At 51.6% G+C, this 18,823-nt stretch overlaps 3 protein-coding genes across 7 annotated transcripts; 2 read left to right on the forward strand and 1 right to left on the reverse strand.

The window, feature by feature from the left end:
• The first annotated feature begins 980 nt into the window (after positions 1 to 980).
• BSCL2 (BSCL2 lipid droplet biogenesis associated, seipin) lies at positions 981 to 13,736 on the forward strand. Of its 4 annotated transcripts, none has more exons than XM_014792919.2 (12): positions 981 to 1,060; positions 3,215 to 3,435; positions 4,908 to 5,224; positions 6,708 to 6,789; positions 10,548 to 10,691; positions 11,742 to 11,876; positions 12,065 to 12,162; positions 12,594 to 12,735; positions 12,874 to 12,940; positions 13,114 to 13,200; positions 13,296 to 13,376; positions 13,509 to 13,736. In XM_014792919.2, the coding sequence occupies exons 2-12, from the start codon at positions 3,355 to 3,357 to the stop codon at positions 13,649 to 13,651; spliced, it is 1,377 nt and encodes a 458-aa protein (XP_014648405.1). In that variant the 5' UTR covers positions 981 to 1,060; positions 3,215 to 3,354; the 3' UTR covers positions 13,652 to 13,736. The 4 variants fall into 4 exon arrangements, with proteins under 4 accessions (XP_014648405.1, XP_004437548.1, XP_087278895.1 ...); XM_004437491.3 differs by having other exon boundaries at positions 13,120 to 13,200; XM_087422769.1 differs by lacking the exon at positions 981 to 1,060 and having other exon boundaries at positions 3,024 to 3,435.
• GNG3 (G protein subunit gamma 3) lies at positions 1,337 to 2,937 on the reverse strand. 2 transcript variants are annotated; one of them, XM_004437492.3, is made up of 3 exons: positions 2,614 to 2,937; positions 2,107 to 2,206; positions 1,337 to 1,844 (listed from the first exon to the last, which is right to left on the reverse strand). In XM_004437492.3, exons 2-3 carry the CDS (start codon positions 2,203 to 2,205, stop codon positions 1,716 to 1,718), a joined length of 228 nt encoding a protein of 75 aa, XP_004437549.1. In that variant the 5' UTR covers position 2,206; positions 2,614 to 2,937; the 3' UTR covers positions 1,337 to 1,715. The 2 variants fall into 2 exon arrangements, with proteins under 2 accessions (XP_004437549.1, XP_087278898.1); XM_087422772.1 differs by lacking the exon at positions 2,614 to 2,937 and adding an exon at positions 2,297 to 2,519.
• Positions 13,737 to 14,063: 327 nt separating the features above from the next.
• On the forward strand, positions 14,064 to 18,028 carry LRRN4CL (LRRN4 C-terminal like). Its single transcript, XM_087422771.1, has 2 exons — positions 14,064 to 14,822; positions 15,634 to 18,028. Exon 2 carries the CDS (start codon positions 15,639 to 15,641, stop codon positions 16,341 to 16,343), a length of 705 nt encoding a protein of 234 aa, XP_087278897.1. The 5' UTR covers positions 14,064 to 14,822; positions 15,634 to 15,638; the 3' UTR covers positions 16,344 to 18,028.
• Positions 18,029 to 18,823: the final 795 nt, after the last annotated feature.

Here is an 18,823-nt window from a genome sequence, read left to right on the forward strand (position 1 = left end):
AATACAGGTCACCCCCCTACTACTGCAGGGCAACCCCGCCCCACCAAGGGTATCCAGGCACAAAACATGACCAGGCCTAGGCTCCCCCCGAGAGGGATGTATCCTGAGTTTGGGGGGATCTTGACAATCCCTGAGGAGACATCCTGGGACTCGCATCTTTGCCTTATCCCTGGTTCCATCTTCGTATGTTCACCTTGGAAGGAAAAGGCATTTGGGAAGGCATTCTGGGGTTTATGAACCACCAAGTTTGAATCTGGGAGGCGTTCATGAGACGTTAAACCTAGGTTTGGCCTCTGGCCAGGCAGCATGCTGGACCACTATGAGGGGTGGCAGGCACACCAGGGGCGGGGACATTGCTTCTGGCGGATATGACAGAATGAGCCTGAAGGGGAAATGGGAGCACAGCAAGCCCCAGTTCTACCACGAAACCGAAATTGAACAATTTCGGGTTTATCCAATTCCTAGGGAAACCAGGAGGCGATTAAAGAACGGCGCCCCGAGGCGAACGGCGCCGGGCACTGACCGCACACTTGGGTTTCCGCTCCAAAGGGAGCCTCTACTTAGCAAGCTGTAGAAACCTACATACCCTTGCAAGATGCACGCGACCAGCTCCTGCTACGCGGTGCTTGCTGGGGTCCCCTTGTCCCGTGATCCTGGGCTCGAGCCGCCCGTGTGCCTTCACCTGGATCGGGGGACGTCGACTTTCCGATTCCGGGGTGGGTAGGAGTGGGTATCAAGTTGGCGAGGACAGGGGCAGCCATTTTGAGACCAGACGAGCACGGGAGAGACCATATTGAGAACTGTGGATGCCTGGGCCCGCCATTTTAAGGATGGGGCTGTCGGAGAAACCCTGTACGGGAAACGCAGTGACGTGGGGCCGCCATATTGGCGCGGTCCCATGGCGGCGGCCATCTTGGACGGGACCCGCCCTGGGCGCGGCCATCTTAGAAGTGAAACCGGCCCCTTCCCGGGAACTGGAGCCGAGCTCCTCCCCTCCGTTACTGGGTTCCTCCTGTCTGCGGCTCCCCTCCGGAATCCCTCCCTACGTCCAACTTGTTCGGTCTGTTTTCATTTTCACTTCATCGCCCTCTTGTGTGTGTGCGTGAATGCTCTCCGCAGCCTCTGAGGGTCTGTTGTAACTTAGTTCTTCCACTTCAGACGCTCTCTCGCGCCCGCCATCCCCCAGCCCCGCCGATCTCCGATCCTAGACAATGTCTAACCTGCTTTGACTGGCCCTGTTCCCTGGGTATGGCAGGCCTTTCACCTGCCGCACCCACCCCTAAATCCATTGACTATGATCCTCTCCCCAAAGAACGCTAACACAGGAGCTGTCCTCTGAGAGTCTGGATGACTTTATTCTTCAAATGGCTTTACCCTCCCAATAGCTCCAGGTGAGACTGAGAGCAAGCGCCCGGCCCATCCCTCTCTCCATTGTCTCAGCAGGTCACAGAGGGAAGGGGGCAGGACGCTGGCAGAGTCTGACGGCCCTTCTGTGGGTGGAGCAAAGGGTGCCCCGAGTCACGTCGGCCACAGTGGGTGAGGAAATGGGGTCAACAGACAGGTGAGGGAGGGCCTTGTGCTTCAGATAACCTCACAGGGTTGGACAAGGGCTAGGAATGTGATGCAGGAATCCTTAGGGGCTCACGACAGTTACTGACCTAAGAAAGGGCCCAGGAGAGGGAAAGATGATGCGTTGTGAGGAAGAACAGGGCAGCTCAGAGGAGGGCACAGAAGAACTTCTTCTCCCGGAAAGGGTTCTCCGAAGTGGGCACGGGGGTGATGAGAGGATCCTCACAGGCATGGGCATCACAGTAAGTCATCAGGTCTGCGGCTGCCTTGGACACCTGGGGCACAGCCAGGAGGGGAACTGTTAGCCAGAACCCCTGAAAGGGACTGCAGCCTCCCTCCTCAAATGGGTTATCTTTTGCCATCTCTAGGGCTCCTTAAGACAGTCTTCTTTTCCCTCATCCCCCATAGAAGACTGAGGACAGCTCTGCTTACAGGGCCTGATCTCAGGGAGTCAAGGAAAGAAAACATCTCTTATCCTGAGGTTTGAGAACCTACAGCACAACCTGGCCAACTAATGGGTTCCAGGGTTCCACCCACCTTTATCCGGCACAAGCTGGCTTCAATCTTAAGCTGTTCCACCATCTTGCGGGCTTGCCCAATACTCATAGTGCTGTTCACAGGGGTCTCCCCTTTCATCCTGGAGAAAAGAGAGGTACAGCTGAGAGCATGATAGGGGACCTGCACAATCTCAGCTGAAGGCTGCCCTCCATGCTCACTCCTTACCAACCTTTGCAAGTCTGGGGTCATGTGCCCCCATGTTTTGTTCCGCTCTTATCCTCATCCACCAGTGGCCTTGCCCATCCCTGTCTTCCTCAGCTGAGGAAATGGAGAGGGTGGGATGAGATGTTCCCCAAACTCCCACATGGCCTGGGCCACAGATCATTACATATATGAAAGACCTAAGGCTTTTCAGCCCTTCAAGCCATGTGTTCCCAGCTCTGAAAGCCTCAACCAGAAAAAGCCCCACCCTAATGAGGAGGGCACATAACCCCCTCCTGCCCCCTTGAGCCCCAATGGGAGAAAAGCAGGATGCTCCCTACTCACCTGAGGCCACAGGCAGCGGCAGCCCTGGGGAGTAGCGTCAGTGGGGTGCACCAAAACCTGCTTGAGATGGGTGCCCCACCTTGCAGGGAGTTACAGCTGAAACTATCTGATGCAGCAGCGGAAGCAGCTAATACAGAGAAGGGTACTGGAGAGGGTCAGGTCAGAGGTCTGTGGAGGGCTGGTCCCAGTTTCTGCAGCTCAAGCACTGCCCAGATGGCTGGTACCTGAAGGATGCAGGATGCTGGAAGGAGCTGCTAACATCCTGGAGCATACCAACTGCCTGGCCAGTGGGGGAGCCTGGCTGCTGCCTGCAGCCCCTGTGCTCACCCCCACTGTTGCTGTCTCACCACCTGCCCCTCCCCATTGCAGGCATCCTGAGTCTGGGCTAGAGCCCTCCCGAAAGGAGCTGGAAGGAGCTGAGGCCCAGGCAGACTCCCCCCTCAAATGACGTGGTCTGGACCCATGACAGCCCCTGCAGTGGAGTCTGTACTGGCTGCGGGGGACCCTGCTCATTTGAAAATCTGACATCAGCCGGGCAGTCACCCCACCCCCTCCTACTCTGACACAGCATTTACCACTTGAATCTTCATTTCTCTCCCAGGGACCCTCCATTCCCCATATCCAGGAAAATGTGATGAGCCACAGGTATCAGCTTCTAGATCACCACTTCATGTTCTAGCCACAAGTGACTTGTTGGAGGATCCAGGGGCAGCGAGGTACGTCAAGAAGATATCTAAAGAAATGGCAGACCAAGGAGAAAAAGGAGAAGCTGGGGGAAAAGAGGCGTGCAGAGACCAGATCAAACAATCGGACAAAGAAGAGGTAGGGGGCATTGTGGGGACAGTCAGTAGGTGTTCCTGGAAATAGGTGGGATTCCTGGGTGGAGGTGGGGGTATTGGTTTGAGAGTATCTCCCACGCTTGCAGTGTTGTACTTGGTGCTGCGAGGAATGCAAAATGTACACAACACTGACCTTACCCTCTGAGGGATCTTATTGGGGGTGAATAGACATTAAATATAGGAGGTGCCGTCTGCCACGATAATGCGCTGTGGGGACTCTGAGCGAGAGTCTAGTTAGGGTCAGAGGAGGTCGGTCACGCATCGTAAAAGATGGAGATAGAACACGAAGGTGAAATGCTACCACTCTTGTGAATAGGGGACAGCCAGCGCGCCGTGCAACGCGCAAGATGCACAGGGTCCCACAGACTGCAGCGTTCTCTGAGCGAACGCTCTCTGCGCTGCACGCCTGCAGGTCCAAGGAGCCATGGCCGATAAAAACCAGCGCTGGCTGATTGCCGCCTCTCTCCCCTTTTCCGGGGGTTAAATGGCCGGTGGTGACAGTGTGGGCGGAGGGCTGTGATTGCGGCCTCGAGTGGCGGGCTGAGGGGATGGTGCTGACTCATAGATGCTCTGGGACTTATCACGGGGCCTGGAGGGAGGCGCCTGTCCTCTTTGGTCACGGTAACCGGAAGGTAACGAACCGCAGAAATGGACAGCGCGAAGCGCGCGGACGTGGGAACCCCGCAACCCGGACAGGCCCCGCCCCCTGCACCGGGCCCCGCCCCTGGGAGAGGCCCCGCCCCCACGGCGGCCGGCGGGAGTGGGCGGGGCGCCCCGGGGAGTCGGAAGTTCCCTCTCGCAGCTGCTCCGGCAGCGCTCCAGGCTGGTGAGTCTGCCGAGCTCCGGCGGCGGCGGGCTGGTTTCCATGGTGGCGTGGTTAGCGGGGGGTCCGGTCGCCGCGCCCACCGCCGATCCGGAGGGGGCTGGCCAGGAGCGGCCATTGGCTGCGGGACGCCCTCCCCGTCGGGGAGCCAGCGCAGCACGAGGCGGAGGGGAGAAGCTGGGGAGGCAATTGTGACTGCGCTTAGGCTGCTGGCTTTGAGTCGGGCCGTGCGACCTTAGGCAAGCGGTGCATTCTCTCCGTGCAGCCACCTTGCAGTGTGGATTCACTGTCACCTTGTGTGTAAAAGCGCCTTGTAAGAATTTCAGCGTGCTCATCCTCTGTATGTTATATATTGCTATGAATGAGTGTCAAGGTGGCCTGTCCCAGAATCAGGTTGCTGGAGGACGAGTTCACCTGAGGAGCTCTGGCGCTGGGGGCGAAGAGAGCCCAGTGGAGGAAAGGAAGGGATAATTGGCTGAGAAACAGTCATTCGGAGAAAGGCCATATGAAACAAAGACTTTGCTACGTCCTGTTATCTCTGGTTCTTCAAAGCCAGTCCAGTAACTCCTTTTTGTCCCTACCTTCCCCCAGGAAAGGAGCCATTCTTTTCCCTTTTCTGTTTTTTTTTCCAGGAACCACCAGCTGCTTCATCCCATGGCCAGGGGTGGCGTCCAGGTGGCAGAGCAGCTAGGAACTCAAGGCCTGAACTGGGGGCCAGACCCTCTGCGCTCTCCACCATGGTCAATGACCCACCAGTACCTACCTTACTATGGGCCCAGGAGGTGGGCCACTGCTTGGCAGGCCGTGCCCGCAAGCTGCTGCTGCAGTTTGGGGTGCTGTTCTGTACCATCCTCCTCCTGCTCTGGGTGTCTGTCTTCCTCTACGGCTCCTTCTACTATTCGTACATGCCGACAGTCAGCCACCTCAGCCCCGTGCATTTCCATTACAGGTGAGAAAGGTCTTCTGTCAGAGTAGAGGAATCCTGTGAGAGAATCGCTGCAAGGACCCTTCGAGCTTATTCAGTTCATCCCTCCCATTTACAGAGGGGGAAACTTGAGCCCAGTGTGCTTGTATGACTTCTTACCTTTTACAGTCCAAGGCTGGAGCACGTCTGGGCTGGTAGGGCTCCAGGGTCCTAGTTCTACCTCTGGTTACTGAAATCTGGTTAAAAAGAGAGAAAAAAAAACCCTGTTCTAGACTGTCATTGTTAGGGTCAGTTCTATTTGGGTTGGATCAGTCCTTTCTCAGGGCCACTGTAGACTTCTGAGACAACCCAACCCCTTAGGTCATCTCGGAACTAACGTGGCCTTCAGCAGAGGAGACATTAGGAAAGCAGCAATTTGCCTTTTATATTACTTTCTCCCACGCCCAAGAGTCTGCCATGTAATAATGATTATGGAAACACAAGGTGACTGGGTACATAAATTCCCAGAATCCTGCTTTCTTACCTGGGGTCTCAGTTCCTTCCCATTTTACAGATCCTACCAAATTGTCTCCCTTTCTCTTAACAAAGGCTATAGGACCAGTCGAGAGATGCTGATAAGGACATTATTATCAATAGTCCAAAGTCCTTTTTTTTTTTTGTTTCCTGCCCTGAGTCCTTTGTCATGAGCTGTAATTTCTAAGGCAGAGGTGTTTAAATTTTTAGGAGGCATGGATCTTATGAAAGCTATGGCTCTCTCTGCCATAAAAATGTATATACACGCCCATGCATATGCTGCACACACGCTCCCATATGCAGTTTGCCTACAATTTGAGGGGGTTCATGAGCCTCTTGAAGACCATCTGTGGATCCCTTTGGAGGAGTTTTCTCAAGCTAGACCCCAGATCAGAACTACTGAATCAGAATCTGGGGGTGGGACCTGGGAATCTACATTTTTATCAAGCTCCCCGAGTGAGTTTTAGAAACACTTAAGTCTGAAACCATTCAACTAAGTGTCCATAGATTCCCGTTTAAGAATATCTGCTCTAGGGCCGGCCCGGTGGCGGTTAAGTGCGCGCGCTCCGCTGCTGGCGGCCCGGGTTCAGATCCCGGGCACGCACCGCTTGTCAAGCCGTGCTGTGGCGGCGTCCCATATAAAGTTGAGGAAGATGGGCTTGGATGTTAGCCCAGGGCCGGTCTTCCTCAGCAAAAAGAGGAGGATTGGCAGATGTTAGCTGAGGGCTGATCTTCCTCACACACACACAAAAAGAATGTCTGCTCTAATGAGAGGAAGTAAGCTGAGATAGCAGGAAGAGAATGAAAGAAATGTTCTGGTGTCTTGAATCTCCTGGCTGCATTTCTTCTCCGTCTCTCTCTGTAACAAAGAGAAAGGTACCTGTTCTGGGACAAGGGGTGGGGGACAGGAGGGAGCCTTAGGGGACCAACGAGGGTGCGGACAGGTAAGGCAGACTCTATAGCTTAGCAGAGTATCATCCCCATTCTCATTTAGGACCGACTGTGATTCCTCTGCCTCCTTACTCTGCTCCTTCCCTGTTGCCAATGTCTCGCTGGCTAAGGGTGGACGTGATCGGGTGAGTATGGGAGCTGAAGAGAGGTTTCGTTAGAGCTTTGATGACTTGAAATAAGAAGTCTTGGGAAAGACCTGTAGAGCAGGGATTGAGTCATAGAGACTAATAGCAAGGCTCTTAAGGAAAGAGAGGTTAAAGAAAATTAAATTCTAAATGAATTGTGTGGATTATTCTTTCCTACAGTAGATGTTAGTAATGTTCTCCTTTTCAAATTGTTTCAGCCAGGCCACATCTACTAGATAAGGCATATTTTAGATCTAAATGAACCTAAATTAACAAATCAGCTATTTCATTGGACTAAGATGGAATCGACCCAAGAGTTTTGAAAGCTTGTATGTAAAATTATGAAACTATTGATAAATATATGTAATATGTAACCTGTCATTATAAAGGGTACTGTGCCAGAGGACTGGCCAGATGCCAGTATGACTTCAACAAACCTGGAAACCCCGAGAAATGCAGAATGGGAATGCCTCCTTATAGATTAGGCAAGCTGGTGGAGGCTCTGAAAAAGGGTAGGATCCCTGAACACTTCAAAAGGACCTTGGAGGATCAACATCATTTCTGATCACCAGAGTTTTTTGAGTTGTCAGTGAGCAACATAATTACTAATCAGTGAGCAACATCATTAGTAATCAGTGGTCAGGCTTACTAAGAATTTAAAAATAATTTGAAAATTATTTTTCAAAAGTGGTACTTGGGAGGACACTGACTTAAAGATAGAAAACACAGGATAGGAATAAATGGTCACTCTGAAGGGAAGGTTGTAAGCTGTGGAGTCAGGTTCCCTGGGATTGGTGTGCAGACTGGCCTTATTTGACTGTGTACCCTGTGACATCTTCCAGTTTACCACCAGGTAGCCACACCCTATCAAGAAAACTTACCAGGTCAGATGAGTGGGCCCCAAATGGAAGATTTCAAAGTAATGAGGTGTGGAACGTTGGCTGTTGCAAGACAGATTTGTCATTGTAGTCCTGCTACTCAGCAAAGGAACTTGGAGATTATTATAGAGTGTTCTGTGAAGACATTGGTTCAGTGTGCTTCTGTCGCTACAAATAATAATGATAATAAATGGAATATACTGAGAGAGGATTAGAAACAAAGCCACAGTACATCTGCACCTGGGTTGGTACATAACAGTTGTGTGGCTGCCCATTATAGAGATCATAATGGTGATGCAGGGATCCTAAAACAATCGGGTTTGAGGCAGCTAGATGAGGAAGGAAGGGAAAGATGGAGGGTGAGGGGAGATCCAGCCCAAGTCCCTGATAATTAAAGCAGGTTGATCATTTCGTTCATTTACAGTGAGCATTTTGAATGAGTGGATGGATGGATGGATGGATGGATGAATGAAATAATGTGTCTACTCCATGTGCAACACCTTGCCGGAAGTAGAAGATATGGTCCTGCTTTCAAGGAGCTCACAGGATTGGTGGAAATCTATACATTGCATTAAGTAGCCAAGTATAAGATGCAGATTCTGCATTTCAGAAGAATTTGTGAAGAATTTAGAGAGATCAGTGTGAGACTGGAGATGGTGAGGCTCCAAGTGGACCTTTTAAGGAAGGGTGAATACTGTGGGAATGAGGGAGGGGGGAGAATCTGCCCATCAGGCAGACACAAGTGAACAAAGGCGTGGAGTCATTCACAAGATTCTGGTATTAGAGTCTGTGGATCCCCTTGGAGGAGATGACATTTATTTAGACAGAATTACTAGTTTTAAAAATATATATATGTGTGTGTGTGTGTATAAATACATATGTATATACATATATATAAAACAGCTTTAGTTCTTTTTTTTTTTTTTTATTGTGAGGAAGATCAGCCCTGAGCTAACATCCGTGCTAATCCTCCTCTTTTTGCTGAGGAAGACTGGCTCTGAGCTAACATCTATTGCCAATCCTCCTCCTTTTTTTCCCCAAAGCCCCAGTAGATAGTTGTATGTCATAGTTGCACATCCTTCTAGTTGCTGTATGTGGGACGCGGCCTCAACATGGCCAGAGAAGCAGTGCGTCGGTGCGCGCCCGGGTTCCGAACCCCGGACCGCCAGTAGCGGAGCGCGCACACTTAACCACTAAGCCACGGGGCCAGCCCTAAAACAGCTTTATTGAGATATAATTCACATACCACACAATGCACTCATTTAAAATGTACAGCTCAGTCATTTTTAGTATATTCACAGAGTCGGGCAACCATCACCACAATTTTAGAACATTTTCATTACCCCAAAAAGAAACCCATGCCCATTAGCCAGCAGTTACTCCCCATTTCCCTCCAACCCACCCAGAGAACGACCTATTTTAATGTTTCAAAGAATTCAGTGAAGCAACTGGCTTAGGTTCATCTGCCCTCTCCAGGGGGGTAGGAATCTCATGGAATCCATTTTTTTCAAGAGAGAATTCAGACTGAAAATAAGAATTGGTACAAAGAAAGTCTTCAATCAGTGGTTTTCCACCTTTTACCCTAGGGATAAAAAGCCCAAAGCACCCTCATAACTATATCCGGATTTTAGAGCTGGTTCACTATGGGTTAGGGCAATATTTTTCAACTTTTCTTTTTTTACTCCATTCCCTCCTTGGTTAAAAACAAAAGCTTTACCATCACCCCTGTGATTCTTATATAGCACCCTGAGGGGGTCATGCTGCAGGATAAGAATGCTGAATATAGGATTAGAGGAATATAGGAATGATCAAGAAAAACTAGGGTATGTCTGGTGGCAAATCTTTAACCTTTTGAGGTTAATCCCAGTGAAGAAGCCTTTCTGGGGCCGGCCCCATGGCCTAGTGGTTAAGTGCGCGTGCTCTGCTGCTGGAGGCCCGAGTTCAGGTCCCGGGCATGCACCGATGCACTGCTTGTCAAGCCATGCTGTGGAGGTGTCCCATATAAAGTGGAGGAAGATGGGCATGGATGTTAGCCCAGGGCCAGTCTTCCTCAGCAAAAAGAGGAGGATTGGCTCAGGGCTGATCTTCCTCACCAAAAAAAAAAAAGAAAAGAAGCTTTTCTATTATGAGTCTCAGGGTTCTACCAGCAGAAACAAGATAAGGAAGGGACCCAGAATGACATAAAGGTGATCTGGGGGCCGGCCCGGTGGCATAAGCAGTTAAGTGCACGTGCTCCGCTGCGGTGGCCCAGGGTTCGCCAGTTCGAATCCTGGGTGCGCACCGACACACTGTTTGGCAAACCATGCTGTGGCAGCGTCCCATATAAAGTGGAGGAAGATGGGCACGGATGTTAGCCCAGGGCCAGTCTTCCTCAGCACAAAAAGAGGAGGATTGGCAGATGTTGGCACAGGGCTGATCTTCCCCACAGGGGGAAAAAAAAAAAAAGGTGATCTGGAGCTACAGTGTGCGAGAGCCGCCTAGGGAGATGGTGAGCCCTTCTGGCACTTGGTTAATTAATAACATAAGTGAAGGCAGGCTGGGCCGGAGGGGATGGCCCCACGGGGCCAGGCCTGAGTCACAGATGGCCCAGTTGACAACATGACGGTTCACTGTTGGAAGAGAAATGGGACACAGCCCTTGTCAGAGCAGAGCCACTGGAGTCTGATTCAGAAGAGCCAACAGGATACCAGAGATCAAAAGTGGGAGGGACCCAGCTACCAGAAGGGGGCAGCACCTTCTCAGGATGAAATCGATTGAGAGGCCGGTTGTGCTGACCAAGGGGGTCAAGGCAGAGTATTTGGAGGGGGTTGGGGGAGGTGGAACAGGGACAGTACGATTAAGAAATATGATTTTTTGAAGAGATGGGGCTCCCTTGGGCAGGTGCTGATGTATGGACAGCCGTACCGCGTTACCTTAGAGCTTGAGCTGCCAGAGTCCCGTGTCAATCAAGAGCTGGGCATGTTCTTGGTCACCATTTCATGCTACACCAGAGGTGGCCGAGTCATTTCCACTTCCTCACGCTCCGTAAGTATTCATGGCCCATCTGGGAGGATGTGGACGATGATGACGGACGTCAGACTATCTGGGTGGGGCTTCAGAAAAAACGTCCTGGATCTGAAGTCACAGACCCGTCAGGATAGGGAAGAGGAGTCAGTTTACCAAACCAGACAAACACCCCCAGATATCTGATGGGCACGTCCACCTTTGGGGTAAAATCTAAAGCCTGGAGCCGCTCTGAAGAGAGGGGCTTCTTTAGAGCCAGACAGACCTGAGCTCAAATCCTCACCCAGAAACAGACTAGCTGAGGGGCAACTAACTTAACCCCTTGGTTGTAAGATATTATAAACAGTTATAATAGTAACTCCTCATAGCAAGACTAATTTGGGTTCGGTGAGGAAATGTGAAGTGCTTATTATAGCACGTAGTGGGTGTTCAATAAATGTTAGACTCCATTTTTTTTTTTTTAAAGATTTTATTTATTCATTTTTTTCCCCCCAAAGCCCCAGTAGATAGCTGTATGTCATAGGTTCACATCCTTCTAGTTGCTGCACGTGGGACTCGGCCTCGCGTTGGACGGAGAAGCGGTGCCCTGGGGCGCGCCCGGGATCCGAACCCGGGCCGCCAGCATCAGAGCGCGCGCACTTAACCGCTAAGCCACGGAGCCGGCCCTAGACTCCATTCTTAATTGTCAGCAGAACCAACAAAAAAATCATGAAGCAAATTCCTGAATGTCTACATGGGGAAAAAAGTTTCAGATGGTCACTGGGACTTAGTCTGTTCTGGATTCTAGAACTATTTGGGGGAAAGGTAGATCAGAGACAGAGTTGGGCTTAACCACAGGAACGTTTCTTAGAAGAGGGGCCTTTGTTGTCCTGAATAGAGACATGTGGTAGGGCAGGGCAGGGCAGGGATGTCACTCCAGCATTTGGAATGGGGGGGTGTGGCAGGAAGTGAAAGTGAGGGCAGGGAACCTGAGGAAGCAGCAGCCTTCGTAGACTGCACAGGGGTGATTGAGGGCTGAGTTGGGCCGTAGGAACCTAGGGCTCCCCAACCTCTCCCTCCTGGCCCTGACAGGTGATGCTGCATTACCGCTCAGACCTGCTTCAGATACTTGACACGCTGGTCTTCTCTAGCCTCCTGCTGTTTGGCTTTGCAGAGCAGAAGCAGGTCCTGGAGGTGGAGCTATACCCGGAATACAGAGAGAACTCGGTAAGGGGGGTGAAGGAGGACTAGGAGACCGCCCTCCCCATAAGCCCAGAATTCTACCTGAGGAGCCTCTGGGCTCGGTCAGGAGGTACAGCAACAGAAGCTGGAAGTGGGCCTCAGATTGCGCTGGTAAGAGTGACAGCAGCAGGATCCTGGCCTGACACTGCTACCACCCCACCCCACCCCCGCAGTATGTACCGACCACCGGAGCAATTATCGAGATCCACAGCAAGCGCATCCAGATGTACGGAGCCTATCTCCGCATTCATGCCCACTTCACTGGGCTCAGGTGAGGAACCCCTGAAGTGGGCCTCAGCAGCTCTCATGGGTCCTTAAGTGAAGAGGGTTCTAAGCAGAGGGAACAGGTTTTACATAGGCCACAGGTTCTCAACCCTGGCTGCACATTAGCATATAGTTCTCTGGGGAACTTTTAAAAAATACCAGAGCCTGGGCCCCACCCCCAGACCAGCTGAACCAGAATTTGTTAGGTTCATATCTGGTCATCAGACTTTTTAAAAGCACCCTAGGGAAGGCTGATGTGCAGCCAAAGTTGAGAACTATTGTCTTGAATCATTGGCTCAGCCAGCGGGAGGCAGAGGAGGTGGAGGCCGACTCTAGCCAAATTCATTTGAATTGCCCTAGAATTTATTTCTGGGAAATGAAAAGGCTAGTGCTCTCCAGAAACTGCTACTCCCTTCCTGTCCCTACTTCCTGCCTCAGGTACCTGTTGTACAACTTCCCGATGACCTGCGCCTTCATAGGTGTCGCCAGCAACTTCACCTTCCTCAGCGTCATCGTGCTCTTCAGCTACATGCAGTGGGTGTGGGGGGGCATCTGGCCCCGACACCGCTTCTCTTTGCAGGTTGAAAAGGACCCCCTCCCCTTCGTGATCCTTCTTTGACTGTGGAGAGGGCCGGGGCATGTTGGGGACAGGGTGTAAGGGCCCTGATCACTGGTGAGGGAAGTCAGTCCTTGCCGCTCAGTAGTTTCTCCTCCCCAGGTAAACATCCGAAAAAGAGATGGTTCCCGAAAGGAAGTCCAGCGAAGGATCTCTGCCCATCAGCCAGGTAAAGGTGATGGTTGAGGGCTGAGTGAGAAGGAGCTCCTGCATCTCCAGTATGAGGCTTAAGGCACTCATCACTGAGCTGAGGGTCAAAGGAAAAGCTAGAGGAGGTGGAGTTGGCACTACCATCCCGGCACAGCCACCCTAGCCCTGTCCTGTCCTCTACCCCCTTTGGAGGCACAGGGTCCCAAGACCAGGAGGAGTCAACCCAGCTGTCGGATATTACAGAGGACGGTGAGAGCCCTGAAGATCACGCAGGGGCAGGTATGGTACCTCAGCCCTCCCTCCCTTCAGACTCCTCCTAGCTCTCCCCGCCAGCCTCTTCCAGTCTGACCTCTGTATTCCCCCTGTGGCTGCAGAGGGCCAGCTGTCTGATGGGGAGAAACCAGATCAGCAGCCCCTGCGTGGAGAGGAGGAGCTAGAGCCGGAGGCCAGTGATGGTGAGGGACACCCTGCACCAGTACCCATGCAGGGTGGGGGTGGCATGTGGGTAGGGAGGAGGCCACATCGCGCGGTGGGGCTAGTTATCTAATTTCCCATTTGGGATTTTGTTTTTCCCTCCCCTGGCCCAGGTTCAGGCTCCTGGGAAGATGCAGCTCTGCTGACGGAGGCCAACCTGCCTGCTCCTGCTGCTGCCCTTGCCCCAGAGACTCTGGGCAGCTCCGAACACTCTGTGGGCACTCTCCGGCAGCGCCCCACCTGCTCTAGTTCCTAAAGAGAACAGGGCAGAGTCCCTACATCCAGCCCTTTCCCACCTGACCCCTTTCCTGTGACTCCCCCAATAAACTATTTTTGTGTCAGCTGCTTCCCTGACTCTTTGAAATGGATTCAGGGCCATTTGAAAACCTTGTGTAGGGGCCGGCCGGGTGGCATAGTGGTTAAGTTTGCGCTCTCCGCTTCTGCAGCCCAGGGCTGGGTTCGGATCCCAGGTGCAGACCTATGCACGGGTGGTCAAGCCACACTGTGGCAGTGTCCCATGTACAAAATAGAGGAAGACTGGCATGGATGTTAGCTCAGGGCCAATCTTCATCAAGCAAAAAGAGGAGGAAGATTGGTAACAGATGTTAGCTCAGGGCCAATCTTCCTCACCAAAAAAAAAAGATGAAAACCTTGTGTTCCCTGGGCATCCCCCACCACCGATTGGAGGAGGTTGTCTTACCAGGGGCTACCACTTGCTGGGGAAGGCCTCCAGCCCCTGGACTATTTTAGGCACAGCTGTTTCCATTCATAAGCCTAGGAAGTACAAGGAGAGAAAACCTATCCTGCCTACTCCATGTGACTCTCATCTCCCCCTGGGGAGGGGGATAGTGTAGGGCGGGTCTGGAGAGCTGGGATACATCATTCTGGCCTCTGCACCCCTCCCTTTCTCTGTTTGTTGGGAGGCACAAAACAGGAAATGACTGCCATGGATGTGGTATGATTTGTACCGACACAGCGTTTTGCGGCCCAGGCCCCATGCTGTCCACAGCTGTTTTCCTCTCTGATACCAGCCAGGTGCTCCCTCCCCTCTGCTCCCCTCCTCATCCCTTCACATGACTTCAGTCTTTGGATTCTCAGTTCCTGGCTGCTTTCCACATTCCACTCCCCTTTCAGAACCCAGGCATCCCGGCCTCCAGCCGAAACCGCTGCATGTGGCTTCCCCCATCCCTGGCCCCGTGACTCAGGCCCTCTGAAGGGAGCAGCCCTGTTCTTGGCATTCACGGGGGAAGGGGGGGCTAGGTGGTGACATCACGGTTGAAGGGTATAAAAGCTTCGAGCCAAAACAGAATTGAAATCGAAGACACCGACGAAACCTGACTGCGCAGCCTGTGCTCCTGGGGACCCCTCGGCCTGATACCCACCGACGTCTGGTCACAGATTCCCGCTGCATCGAGGCCTACCCACTGGTGAGGGGCTGCTGCGGGCCAGGGAGGAGTGGGGGGAGGTGGGACAGGCCGGGATGAGGCCTTCTTCGACAGGTGGGGAGTGAGGTTTCCAGGCTCCTTACTTCCCCCTTCTGTTCATCTCTTCTTCTTTCTCACTAAAGCCTCGTTTCTGGGTTTCTGCGTGTGTCGCTGGCTGATCCTTGTTTCACTCCCATCTTTTCTCTGGGTGGCAGCTGCCAATTATTCCACCTTTCTTCCCCAGGCTCAGTAAACCATTTCCTCCTCTTCTGCCTCCCACACCGTGTTTATTCATTAACTGTTACTAGTGCTTCTTACGTTGCTGGTTACATATCTGTCTCTCTCGCCTCAAACCATATTTGACTCTTTTTTGCCCCAAACCAAAAACATAGGCTGTTCAGAAGTCCATTGACAGGGCCGGCCCCATGGCATAGCGGTTAAGTGCTCGCGCTCCGCTGCTGGCGGCCTGGGCTCGGATCCGGGGCGCGCACCAACGCACTGCTTCTCAGAGCATGCTGTGGCAGCGTCCCGCATAAAGTGGAGGAAGATGGGCACGGATGTTAGCTCAGGGACGGTCTTCCTCAACAAAAAGAGGAGGATTGGCATGGATGTTAGCTCAGGGCTGATCTTCCTCACAAAAAAAAAAAAAAAAAGTTGGTTGACAAATGAGTGTGTCTGTCTCATTCCCTCCTCTCTCCTCTTCTCCTCCTGGTCCGCAGTTGTTTCCCTGGCCCCAAGGAGTTTTGTTAAGGGTGGGGGCCTGGAAGGCCTAGGGACAAAAAAGCCTTCACCTAGCCGCTTCCTCCTCTTCCAGACTCCATGCTGGGCTCTCCCGGCCTTCTGTGGCTCCTGGCTGTCAGCTTCTCCTTGGTTCCCAGAGCGCAGCCCTTCACCCCTCAAGTCTCTGAGGAAGAGGAGGAAGATGAGACAGTGTGGCCACCTTTGCCGGCTGTCCCCTGTGACTACGACCGCTGCCGCCACCTGCAGGTGCCGTGCCAGGAGCTGCAGAGGGCCAGCCCAACGGCCTGCCTGTGCCCCGGCCTCTCCAGCCCGGCCCAGCCGCCCGACCCGCCACGCCTGGGCGAAGTGCGCGTGGTGGCCGAGGCCGGCCTCGCGGTGGTGCACTGGTGTGCCCCCTCTTCCCCGGTCCACCAGTACTGGCTGCTGCTTCGGGAAGGCAGCGGGGCACCCCAGAAGGGTCCCCCCCTCAACTCAACCGTCCGCAGGGCAGAACTGAAGGGACTGAAGCCTGGGGGCGCTTATGTCGTTTGCGTGGTGGCCGCTAACGGGGCAGGAGAGAGCAGCGTGCCCAAGGCGGGCGGTGAGGGCCTCAAGGGCCCTGCCTTTGGGCCCTGCGGCCGCCTGGCCGTGCCCCCCAGCCCCCAGACACTGGTCCACGCAGCCGTGGGCGTGGGCACGGCGCTGGCCCTGCTCAGCTGCGCCGCCCTGGTCTGGCACTTCTGCCTGCGCCAGCGCTGGGGCTGTCCCCGCCGCACGGCCACCCGACCCGCCGCGGGGCTCTGAGCAGCCTCGGAGCATCTCCCGCCAAGCCCAGCCCCTGCCCGAGAGTTTAGCACAGGCTCCGGGGAGGAGGTGGCGGCCCATTGCTGCCCCGCGCAGCCCGGACGGGAGCGAAGGCAGGTGCTGGGCCCCGGCTGAGTCTCATGCTTGTTCAGGTCCAGACTTTCCGCTCTGCTCCTGGCTGAGGTTTAGGAAGGAGTAGAGAGGGTCAGCAGATTTTTTTCTTAAGAGACCAGATAGTAACTTAGGATACCAGGTGATAGTAACTTAAGAGACCAAATAGTAACTTAGATAGTAATTTGGGCTTTGTGTTCCAGAGGATGAAATCAAAGATATTATGAAGGTACTTATATAACCATGTAACCATTTAAAAATGCAAAAACCATTCTTAGCTCATGGGCCTTACAAATCAGGCCTGGAGGGGGTTGGCTGTAGTTAGCTGACCCCTGTCATACATACTCAAAAGGGCTCTGCCACTATGGGCAACTTCAGAGGGATTTGCAGAATATGCTGCTGTATGATAGGAGTTTGGAGCTGTAAACCGCTCCTTCTCCTTCTGCCTTTTGTTCAGATATTGAGGATGGGCACACGTGAGTCAGAGGCCACCTGTGTTTGAGGCACGTGGAAATAAATGTCTGAAGGGTGGAGAAAAGAGGGATTGCCCTAGCTGCTGTCTGGGAGAAGCTTGCATTGTTGCTAGTAAAACAAGAATAATAATACAGTAATACTGAGGGATTCTCCCCCAGTCTCCCCTAGTTTGTGTTTATTATATATCCACTGTCACACTAAAGGAAATACAAAAGGAAGGCATTTTCATTTTTCACGATCCTTTTCAATTTCCTGTCCACACACCTATTTTTTAAACAGTTTTACTGAGATATAATTCACATACAATGAATTTACCCATTTATGTATACAATTCAATGTTTTTTAGTAAGAATTGTGCAACCATCACCACAATCAATTTTAGAATGTTTTCATCAGCCGGAAAAGAAACCTCATACGCATTAGTAGTTACTCCCCATTTCCACCCAAGCTTCCCCACTTGGGGAAGTAGTCATCCATGAATCTACTTTCCGTCTTAATAAATTTGCCTATCCTGGACATTTAATGTAAATAGAACCACACAATATGTGGCCTTTTGTGTCTGGCTGTTTTCATTTAACAGAATGTTTTCAAGTTTTATCTATGTTGTAGTATGTATCCGTGTGTCATTTCTGTTTATGGCCAAATAGTCAATTATATGAATACACCACATTTTGTTTATCCATTCATCGGTTGGTGGACATTTCAGTTGTTTCCATTTTTTTAGCTATTAAAATAATACTGCTATGACATTTACATACAAATTTTTGTGTGGACATATGTTTTCATTTCTCTCCGATAGGTATGTGCCTAGGAGTGGAATTGCTAGGTCATTTGGTAACTCTATGTTTAACATTTCAAGGAAGTGTTTTCCAAAGTGGCTCCACTATTTTACAGCCCCACCAGCAATGTATGAGGGTTCCGATTTCTCCACAGCCTCACCAAAATTTGTTATTGTCTCTCTTTTTTATTTTAGCCATCCTAATGGGTGTGAATTGGTATCTCCTTGTAGTTTTGATTTGCATTTTCCTCATGACTGATGAGCATTTTTTCATCTGCTTATTGGCCCTTTGTATATCTTCTTTGGATAAATTTCTCTTCAAATCTTGTGCCCAGTTTTTTTTTTTAATTGATGCTTTAATAGTTTATAACATTGTGAAATTTTTGAGTTGTACATTTTTGTTTGTCCATCACCATATACATGTCTCCCTTCACCCCTTGTGCCCACCCCCTACCCCCATTGCCCCTGGTAACCACAGTACAGTTTTCTCTGTCCATGTGTTGGTTTATATTCCACATATGAGTGAGATCATACAGTGTTTGTCTTTCTCTTTCTGGCTTATTTCGCTTAACATAATACCCTCCAGGCCCATCCATGTTGTTGCAAATGGGACGATTTTGTCTTTTTTTATGGTTGAGTAGTATTCCATTGTATATATATATCACATCTTTTTTTTTTTTTTTTTAAAGATTTTATTTATTTATTTTTCCCCCCAAAGCCCCAGTAGATAGTTGTGTGTCATAGCTGCACATCCTTCTAGTTGCTGTATGTGGGACGCGGCCTCAGCATGGCCGGAGAAGCAGCGCGTCGGTGCGAGCCCGGGATCCGAACCCGGGTCGCCAGCAGTGGAGCGCGCTCACTTAACCACCAAGCCACCGGGCCGGCCCTATCACATCTTCTTGATCCAATCATCAGTCGAGGGACGTTTAGGTTGCTTCCACTTCTTGGCTATAGTGAATAATGCTGCAATGAACATAGGGGTGCATAAGCCTCTTTGGATTTTTTTTTTTTAATTTTTTAAATTTATTTATTTTTCCCCCCAAAGCCCCAGTAGATAGTTGTATGTCATAGTTGCACATCCTTCTAGTTGCTGTATGTGGGACTCTGCCTCAGCATG

This window comes from Ceratotherium simum, chromosome 34 (assembly GCF_057802395.1).
Source record: "Ceratotherium simum simum isolate JZ-2026a chromosome 34, ASM5780239v1, whole genome shotgun sequence".
Lineage (NCBI taxonomy): Eukaryota > Metazoa > Chordata > Mammalia > Perissodactyla > Rhinocerotidae > Ceratotherium > Ceratotherium simum.

What these genes read in the sequence shown, in the direction of transcription:
- GNG3 (XM_087422772.1), bottom strand. Translation starts at nt 2,316, where the DNA reads ATGACCCCAGACTTGCAAAG. An exon ending in ATGACCCCAGACTTGCAAAG is followed by an intron (nt 2,207 to 2,296) that starts GTTGGTAAGGAG and finishes TCTTTTCTCCAG; the next exon opens with GATGAAAGGGGAGACCCCTG. An exon ending in CCAGCTTGTGCCGGATAAAG is followed by an intron (nt 1,845 to 2,106) that starts GTGGGTGGAACC and finishes GCTGTGCCCCAG; the next exon opens with GTGTCCAAGGCAGCCGCAGA.
- BSCL2 (XM_014792919.2), top strand. Translation starts at nt 3,355, where the DNA reads ATGGCAGACCAAGGAGAAAAAGGAGAAGCTGGGGGAAAAGAGGCGTGC. An exon ending in CCCGTGCATTTCCATTACAG is followed by an intron (nt 5,225 to 6,707) that starts GTGAGAAAGGTC and finishes ATTCTCATTTAG; the next exon opens with GACCGACTGTGATTCCTCTG. An exon ending in GCCCACTTCACTGGGCTCAG is followed by an intron (nt 12,163 to 12,593) that starts GTGAGGAACCCC and finishes TTCCTGCCTCAG; the next exon opens with GTACCTGTTGTACAACTTCC.
- LRRN4CL (XM_087422771.1), top strand. Translation starts at nt 15,639, where the DNA reads ATGCTGGGCTCTCCCGGCCTTCTGTGGCTCCTGGCTGTCAGCTTCTCC.